General features: G+C 38.3%; 1 protein-coding gene across 1 annotated transcript; it reads right to left on the bottom strand.

Annotated features, from left to right (window-relative positions):
- Positions 1–490: 490 nt before the first annotated feature.
- On the bottom strand, positions 491–946 carry LOC125082851 (prefoldin subunit 4-like). The gene has a single exon (XM_047698676.1). The coding sequence runs from the start codon at positions 944–946 to the stop codon at positions 542–544; it is 405 nt and encodes a 134-aa protein (XP_047554632.1). The 3' UTR covers positions 491–541.
- Between the last annotated feature and the right edge of the window lie 9,278 nt (positions 947–10,224).

Genomic DNA, 10,224 nt, shown 5'->3' with positions numbered 1-10,224 from the left:
GTCAGAATTTTGGAGATGGGAAAGATTTGGGGACAGCTGAGAAAAAGCCTAAAAAAGTGAAACTGACAATCATAACGAGAATTACTTGGAGGTGGCATTGAAGGTAAGTGGGGAGAAGTTGAAATGCAAATATGATTTCTTAGATTTGAGTCTTAGCTTCACAGCTGACTTTGTGATTTTCTGATTTATAAAACTGAAAAATATAATAAAAGACCTCTTCCTCATACCTTGTAGGGCTCTATTGAAAATCAAGGGAGACAGTATTGGTAAAAGTCTGTTGTAAACCAAAAAAAACTCTACTACAAGTTTGAGGGATTATGTCCTAACAGATGAAGCAACATCAGAAAGGGAAAAAAAAAAAAAAGCATTAGTGAATAATGTCTAAAGCAGTGTCTTTACTATGGATTTAGCATGCATTTAGATATGGCAAGTAAAATCAACACTTTTAGAGGTACACTTACCAACTAAAGTCATTTTCTTTTTTTTTTTAAACAATATTCAAGTTTATTAAACAAATTGAAAAAAAAGTATTATAAAATGTTTAACTGTCATCAGCTTCGAGGTTTATGTTGCTCCCAAATTTTGCATATAACTGAACTTTCAGATCCGCTAACACTCGCTGAATTGATTCCACTCTGGCTTCTAAGGCATCAATTTCTTCTTGCAAATTTTTCTTTGCTTCTTCTAACATTTCCTGTGTTTCTTCTTGAGAATGGCTAATGAAAACATCACCAATTTGATAAGGTATCATTAAGCAATCATCATCTGCAAGCATGATGTCCTCACAAGCATCTTCTAAATTCTGGAGTTGTTTCTTTTTAACTTCTATTACCTCCTTCAGCTCTGTGATTCTACTCGTGTTCCATGCAAATTTGTTTATCTTTTGTTGATCTTCAAAAGTAACTTTGACATCTTCTGCAGCCGCCTTCTTCATGGTGGCCGCCATCTTGGGACTGTGTCATTTTCTTTCTTTTTTTTTTTTTTAAGATTTTATTTATTTATTTGACAGAGATCACAAGTAGGCAAAGAGGCAGGCAGAGAGAGAGAGATGGAAGCAAGCTCGCTGCTGAGCAGAGAGCCCGATGTGGGGCTCGATCCCAGGACCCTGGGATCATGACCTGAGCCGAAGGCAGAGGCTTTAACCCACTGAGCCACCCAGGCACCCCTGTGTCATTTTCTTTATATGCAAAGTATTTATGTTGTATATTTAACCAGCAAAGGTTTTTCTACAGAAGCTCTACTAGAAATCATTGCTAATAATGGCAGGAAACAAAAACTAATCAGCTGTTAACAATCCGATCAGATTATGCTAATTTAGTTTACAACCAAATAAGGAGGAGGAAAGGAAAAGTGGTGGCAGAAGTGGGGGGAGGGGTAGTCTTAACAATTCATGAAGAAAGCAGTAAATCTCTCTGATAGAAGATAAACTTCTTAGGCACCAAGGCAATGAAAATGGTGTTGATCTATGTGTCCACAGATGTGGCTCCAGGGTGTAATCTGTCCAGCTGCTCAATATCAGGACAGCCACATGGGCAACACCTCAGGGAAGATAAATAGGAAACCTCTTAGTCAGGGAGATAAACACAATTGCTGCTGCTAGTTCTTACATGGAAAACCTGTTGATTGTCACTGTTGGATAGAGGAAGTGCTACCGAAATATTCTGAGGCAGAGAGAGCAAAAGACCTGGCCACAAACCCAAGAGGTAGGATGCAGACAGACACAAAGTTTTGCTCGTATCAATTCTCTCAAGGTGGATAAGGATAACCACTGGATTTCCTTAGGTATTAGATTGAGCAAATTTAGAAAGCATAAAACATTTGGGAATCTTGAATGTAAAATAACGTGTAAATTTGTATAACTTACACAATTGTTAGGTGTAATATGTACAAGCTACCCCTCAAGTTTAGGGAAGATGGATCAACACCCCATTCCATTAGCACCAATAAAAGTCAACCCAACCTTTATGTAAAGAGGATCTTATACTAGCAGACAGGAGGGGAGAAGGGAATAAAACTATCTAATGAAAAGAAGATGGAAGAGAACTTGTTTTAAAGATACACATTTGGGGGGCGCCTGGGTGGCTCAGTGGGTTAAAGCCTCTGCCTTCAGCTCGGGTTGTGATCTTGGGGTCCTTGAATCGAGTCCCGCATCGGGCTTCCTGCTCAGCGGGGAGCCTGCTTCCTCCTCTCTCTCTGCCTGCTTCTCTGCCTGCTTGCAATCTCTGTCAAATAAATTAATAAAATCTTAAAAAAAAAAGATTAAAAAAATAAAAAGATAAACATTTTGGCCTTCTCAGAATTTTCAGTCAAGTAATATGCCAAATTCAGGAAACAACAGGGATGTTTAGAGCAAATCCATGTCTTTTTAAATTACTAAAGCCAACACATTATTATTCATTATGCATGTATTCATTCAGCAATTACAACATGTAGATGCAATCCTAGGCCATGAGGGAGAAAAAGGAGCATCAACGTTCAAAGAGCTTACAAAGCACCAAGAGATGACGCCACATAAAAAGCAGCAATGCAGAGTAGAAAATACAAGCCCTTACAGCAAAAAGTACCATAAACGGTGATTAGAGAGGGAGATTCCTTCTAAAAGGCTTGATCGTGAAAGGATGAAGCTGCTTTTATTTTCTTGTCACTTTCATAACTTGACCTAAAATTGATTCTTCCTTGTTATAATCTCTTAGAATATCTCTCAGTGGGATAAATAATCTTGGGTTATTTTTCAAGAAACTTACTTGAATTTCTGCCTCTAGTTTCAGTAGGACCTCAACCCTGAGACTAAAGGTCTAAAATGGTGTCCAGCCTCTGAGAGCAGTTCTAGGTCATTTCTGACTTGATTTAAACCTAGAGGAGGGGTTTATTACCAAGGGTACATCCATGGGCTGCCCATATTGATGGGTTCTTCACTATTACTTGTAAAAATGCTCTAAGGAGGTACCCTGGTGGGTCTTTTTCATTCTTTCATCAAACTATGTCAAACCAGGAGGTGCTCTGAGGCATTCCTCAGAGCTGTAGTACAGCATCAGAAGTGGACACAAGTGGGTTCCCCAGGACCTCGGGAGAAGTGGACACAAGTGGGTTCCCCAGGACCTAGATGGAAATGGGATGAGGTCCTGGAGAGCAGAGTTCTCTCAATAAAGGCAATTTTGTTTTGTTTTGCTTTGTTTTGTTTCTGGCTTTGTATTGAAAGGACTTCCTTGGTCTAGCTTTCATGCTTTCCTTAAGAAAGGGAAATAGAAAAGTCATTTTTCAGGTCATATAATACGTATGTGTTCAAATGATAATATTGTCCTCAGATCACATGACATTCAGATATTCTACTGGTTCTAATTCAAAATGGTGAAAGCCACTGAATTTGAGACCATAATCCTGGTCTTTATCTAACAATGTTGGCAACCATTTACCAGAGAATTTTTCAGAGTTCTATAAAGTGGATGTTGATGGTACCCAAAGCAGGCATCAATAATCTTCACTGGAACAGAATGAATGGGAAGGAAGGAAGCTATAAACTTTCTGTTTGGTATAATTGTAGTTTAATGTGCTTTATTACATCCCTGGATTGACTTGTATAAGGCACACACACACACACACACAACCAGTCAATTTCAGTGAACACAAAACAAAATACCTAAAACCAGCTATTTATATTGTATGTAGATAATCACTGCTTGACTGACTGAATTTTTCATGTTCTAACCAGCTGTTTTGGCATTTTGTAGACACAGCCTGAATAATTCCATCTACATTCTATCAGTCCTAAATTAAAGTGACAATGTGTTTGTGTTTAGTAGCTTTTTCTAAAATTGATAATATTGTAAACAATTAGATGGTTGGCCCAGCTTCCTAAAATATAGTCATTTCCCACAGTAGATTGGTTGTTCCAAAAAAAAAAAAAAACAGTTTCCTCATTTCCAAAGGGCATTACAGAGACCACAGTACTAAACTGACCACCTCTTTTTCTTGTTTCCAGGATCCACTTTTTAATACCTCACTTAAGTGGTACGTAAATTTATTTTAAATGCCTTACCTCCATTTACGTGCCTATCAAGAGAAATGGAAACATCTGTTCCAAAGTTATCACAAATTTCCTGATAGCAATTTTTTTATTTAATTAAAAAATGAGAGAGAGAAAATCAAATCATGTCACAGGCAGGTGGAAGGATACCGCAGGCAGGACTGTGTTTTCCAATGGCATCCAGCGAGATAATGAGTCCATGTCTATGGAAATTGATTCATTAATATTTCATCGAGGCAGCTTCAGAGCAATTCAAGAACCAGCTCCCAGGAATTCAATCAGTAAATTCAATGAATTGTTGAGCTTAAAATACCAGGAGGGCAAAAATATACATATATTTGGCATGTGTGCATATTTATACATACTGATGTGACACGTATATGCACATGAATACAGGCATACATATTAAAACACAGCACATGTAAGAGACTGTCATTTCTAGGCATAAACCCAGTCTCACCTGCCTATATTCTTTACTTAGGAAGAATTACTAAATAAAAATTCACTCCATTTAATATCATTCTATTCAGTACCTGACATGTAAAATAAGTTAAAAAAAAATGTTGGCCACAACTTGTTCACTGTTAATCATATGTTAATCAATACAGTCCCTTCAATCAATTAACAGCACATAAAGGCAGCTCACAAGGACTCACGTTGAGAGCAGAAAAAGAGGGGATCAAATATTTCATGGAAGAAAGGCTGCTGGTCTGGGGCAGAACAGGTAATTTACCATGTGATATGCACATTGAGAAGGACCAGTTAGGGAAATAGATTCAAATTATCATGTCGGCTAAGTAATTGGTCTTTGGGTGTCCCTAAACACCAACCTATAAATAATTTTATTTTCATTTTGGATCAATGTCTTCTAGCCCTTGTCTAACTAACCTGTATTGATGTCTTTTTAATTAAACCATGCGTGATATGCTCGCTTGGCAGTGGGGCATACTGAGTGTGCATGCTAGGAATTCCAGATAAGGTAATTATGCTATTTGTCACTGTCATGATTAATGTGTGACAGCTGTTATGACAGCTGTGCCACTGTTTTGTCACAATACTCTGTTCATCCATAACAAAATTAGCTGTCGCACTCAAAGGTACACACTTGCTGCTATTTCTTTCTGAAGTCAACAATGAGAAAATCGAGAGGGAATATTACATGAACTCTGTGACAAACAAGAAAAACGACATCTTTATTTTTTTTCTTTAAATGATGATATAACCTGCCTGCATTGGAAATGTAGATAGCTCACCTCTAGCAAACAAGCTGTCACAAGGAGCCAATCCACCACTAATCTAGCTAACAAGGTCTCAGTATGTGAGGGGATTGCTTCATAATTTGAATCTGCCTTGTCAGGCAAGCCTTTTAGATGTTACCCAAATTAGCATTGGCTGGAACTGTTACTGCCTGTTAAGGTGGAAAACTGCAAATGCAGAGTTATAATAGGAAGTAGGAGACTGACTCACCCTTTCCTTTGGGCGTCAGTCAAGTGGAGCAATCTAGGCGGCGCTTCCTCCACCTCCCTGAAGAGAGCTGTCCCTCCTCCCACACCACTGTACACAGGACTGGGAAGGATGCTCCCAGGAGCTGACTCCACCTCCCTCAAGAGAGCTGTCCTTCCTCCTGCACCACTGCCCCCAGGACTGGGGAAGATGCTTCCAGGAGCTGACTCCAAATAGAGATGTAAAGTGTCAGACGACGGTAGTTATTAATGTTAACCAATATTGTTTCTTACAAAGCCCTAAAACTGTACTATAAAACCACAGTAGACACTGATGTGAAGAGACAGATGGCTACAATAATAGCGTCATTATTCTATAGCTTTGGGTGAAGTGGGTATTGCATATGTTCCATAAATTTTAAAGAAAAAAAAAGCCCATGTGGATGTCTATTCATAATGGAAAAAAAAAAATTGTAACATCAGACACCTTGAATGCTTTAGAAAGAAAGTATGTCATGTCAGATATGCATACCTAGGTGAACCTGGTATTTCTTATCTTAAAAATTAAATGGAGAACAACTGTAATTATTATTTTGCAACAAATTATTAGTTTTATCTATTCACAATATACTTAAATTTACCAATAATTTAACCAGCAAATATAATGTGCACTTTTAATAAGGATACTGTTTTAAATCATGCCCATCTGCACTGTCTCTCCCAGGCCTCTTCTCCAAAAACAATCCTGGAACAGAAAACTGAATTATTTCAAACAATTATAATGACTACAAATGAACTGTTACCACCTGCTGCTGACTCTTGGCAGTCGTCAGTCAATGAAGGGTTAATTAGAATATTTATCAACAATGACCAAAAATCCTTTTGATTTGTCCCTGATTTCTCAAGGTGGGAAAGAGAAACTCTTTGCAAATTCAAACAATTAAGAGATGCTGAGAAGGAAGCTGCTTGAAAATATTTCAAATCAGGACAACTATGCTTTATTCAATTGCTCTAATTGGTTTTCTCTGTGACAAGTACGAGAGGTCTTGATGATTCCTATCACTTTTGATGAGTGTCCCCTTTCTATCTCAAAGGAGACCAAGAACATTTATTGCCATATATTATTACCAAGCATATAGCACTCTGCTACTAGATCACATGTGGGTTTTAGATGAAGGAAGCAATGGCTGTTTCCATGTGATGAATGTTCATACATTCTTAGCATTTAGAGAGAGCATCTTTGTTAACTCTGTTTCCATTCATCCTGAGACTTGCCTGTTGTTAAGTGTCCATCTTCAGGGTCCACCTCCAATGCCATCTCTTTCTGAAGTCTTTGATGAAATGTCATCCCAAGTGTTCTTGCCCTTCCTTTTTTTTTTTTTTTTTTTGGAGCTCCCACAACAATTACTGCTTGTTTTTTATGTTAGGCATCAAATGCATTCAATTTGAGATAATAATTATTTGTGTGCTTTTCTTACCCACGAGTTCCCAGCACACCAATCAAGATATACTTCCTGAATCTTTTAATTCCTCACATAATCTAATATACAACCTGCCACACAGTAGGTCCTTTTGTTCATATTTATGAAGCAAATCACTTATTGCATAATTGAATGTTGAGAAGAGTATGTATTATAGTATCTGCATTTAAGTGATACTAAAGAATTTAGGAGCTATTTAATGTGCATAACTTTTTATAAGTGAACATGAAATATTTAAACAAAACCTCTTAAGTGATACTAATCAGACCACTCATAACATCATCTGCTATACCCAGGTGGGATGTGAGATGATGCGACACCTGAAATAGCCATAGTAACAAAGGCTCCTAATTAAAGAGGGTGTTCCAATCATAGAGATAACTTACTCTTTCTGAAGCCAGGGAGCTCTAGACAACACCACTCTGTATAGCCAAGAAGGCATCTATATACATTCACAGGTAGTATCAAACAGAGCAAAATTTTTTTGCAAAAGTTTTATAGGAGAAAATTTTTGCAGAAGGCAATTACACTGGAGGATAATTGCACTTCTAGAATTCCACAGGTCTGTGAAATTAGCAATTAAGAACCAAGATAGTTACAGCAATCAAAATACAGTAGAGGAGGAAGCAAGATGGTGGAGGAGTAGCAGACTGAAATATCATTAGGTCCCAGGAGTTCAGCTAGATAGTTATCAAACCATTCCAAACACCTACAAACTCAACAGGAGATAGAAGAGAAGAAAAGCAGCAATTCTAGGAGCAGAAAAACGACCACTCTCTGGAAGGTAGGACATACAGACAAGTGAATCCAAACCGACAGAAAGACTGTGGGGGTAGGAGTCAGCTCCTGGCAAGCAATGGAGCAGCCGAGCACAAAATCAGAACTTTTAGAAGTTTGCTCCACTAGGGGACTTTGCTCCAGAGGCTGAGCAGGGCTGGAGCCCTCATGGGGACAGTGTGGTCTCAGGACACACGGGGTCACAAAAAGACCAGGGGTGCCTGGGTGCGACAGAACTGCCAGGTATCAGATGGGAAAGCTGGCTACAGAGACAGAACCAAGGAGTGTGCTCTCAGCTCAGGGTTACCTAAACTTTGACCAAAGGCACAGTCGGGCCACTGCTCTTTGAGGAGGGACCCCACTAGTGGCAATTCTGGACAGACCCCCCCACTTCCTCCTCTGAGAGGAGCAGCACAGCAGCATGCTGCAGGAATTGGCTGTGTTTGGAGACTCCAAACAGGGCCATGCGCCAGAGATAGAAATGCTCAGTCATAGGATGGGTGAGCTCGGAGCATAGCCAGAGACGAGAGAGACAGGAGGGATTGACTGCTTTTCTCTGAGGATGCACTAAGGAGTGGGGCCCTGAGCTCTCAGCTCCTCCAGGCTGGAGATTGGGAGGCTGCCATTTTCATTCCCATCCTCCAAAGCTCTATGGAAAAGTGTTCAGGGAACAAAAGCTACCGAATGTGAACCAGAGCAGATTACTTACCCTGGCCCCTGGCAAGGGCAGTGCCATTCCTCCTCGGGCAAAGACATTTGAGAATCACTGCAATAGGCCCCTACCCCAGAAGATCAGTAAGAACACCAGCCAAGACCAAGTTCATCGTCAATGAGAAGTGCTGAACTCCAGAGCTAGAGGAAATCAGTGTGCAGAATTCATGGCTTTCTTATATCCTTTTGTCTTGCAAAGTTAAATTTTTTAAATTTTACTTTTTCATATTCTATTTTTTAACATTTCCTCTTTTACCATTTTTAACTATTTTATCTTAACAATACAATTTTTTAATAAAATCTTTTTAAATTTTCATTGTTATAGTCATATTTTATCCCTTCATTTTATTTAACCTTATTTTTTATATACATATAGGGTTTTTTTCTTTAAAATTTTGGGATGCAATTTCTTCTAATAGATCAAAATATACCATAAATCTAGCACATGGCTTTGTTCTAGTCTCCAGCCTGATCACATTCTCTTCTTTTTTTATTTTCTTTTTCCACCCGACTTATCAATTCCTTTTTTAGAATATTTCTTTAATTTTCATCTTTATAGTAATATTCCATCCCTTCATTGTGCTTACCCTTATTTTTGTATATATATATAAGTTTTTCTTTCTTTAAAATTCTGGGAGGTAGTTTATCCTATGAAACCAGAATACACCCAAAATCAAGTGGGTGGCTCTGTTCTATTCACCCATCTAATACACATATGTTTTTTATTTATTTACTTATTATTTATTTTCAGCCATTCTTCTCCCCCTGGTTTTGGGTCTCTACTGATTTGGTGAGTGTATATTTTTCTGGGATCTTTCCCACACTTTTAGTGTTTTATTCTATCATTCATATATTCTTATCTGGATAAAATGACAAGGCAGAAAAACTCACCACAAAAAAAAGAACAAGAGGCAGTACCAATGCCTAGGGATCTAATCAATATGGACATTGGAAATACGTCAAAACTAGAGTTCAGAATGATAATTATCAAGGTGCTAGCTGGGCTCAAAAAAGGCATGGAAGATATTAGAGAAACCCTGTCTGGAGAAATAAAAGCCCTTTCTGGAGAAATGAAAGAACTAAAATCTAACCAAGTTGAAATCAAAAAAGCTATTAATGAGGTGCAATCAAAAATGGAGGCTCTCACTGCTAGGATAAATGAGGCAGAAGAAAGAATTAGTGATATAGAAGACCAAATTACAGAGAATAAAGAAGTTGAGCAAAAGATAGACAAACAACAATTGGACCAAGAGGGGAGAATTCCAGAGAAAACTGATACCATAAGATGAAACAATATTAGAATAATTGGGATCCCAGAAGAAGAAGAAAGAGAGAGAGGGACAGAAGGTATATTGGAGTGAATTATAGTAGAGAATTTCCCTAATATGGCAAAGGGAACAAGCATCAAAATCCAGGAGGTACAGAGAACCCCCTCCAAATGAATAAAAATAGGTCCACACCCCATCATCTAATAGTAAAACCTACAAGTCTTACTGACAAAGAGAAAATCCTGAAAGCAGCTCGGGACAAGTCTGTAACATACAATGGTAGAAATATTAGATTGGCAGCAGACTTATCCACAGAGACCTGGCAGGCCAGGAAGAACTGGCATGACCTATTCAGAGCATTAAACACGAAAAATATGCAGACAAGAACACTACATCCAGCTAAGATGTCACAGAAAATAGAAGGAGAGATAAAAAGCTTACAGGACAAACAAAAAGTAAAAGAATTTTCAAATACCAAACCAGCCCTACAGGAAATACTGAAAGGGTCCTCTAAGCAAAGA

This window comes from Lutra lutra, chromosome 13 (genome assembly GCF_902655055.1).
Source record: "Lutra lutra chromosome 13, mLutLut1.2, whole genome shotgun sequence".
Lineage (NCBI taxonomy): Eukaryota > Metazoa > Chordata > Mammalia > Carnivora > Mustelidae > Lutra > Lutra lutra.
Note: the sequence above shows the minus strand (reverse complement) of the source record. Positions and strands in the feature narration are given on the sequence as shown.

What these genes read in the sequence shown, in the direction of transcription:
- LOC125082851 (XM_047698676.1), bottom strand. Translation starts at nt 946, where the DNA reads ATGGCGGCCACCATGAAGAAGGCGGCTGCAGAAGATGTCAAAGTTACT.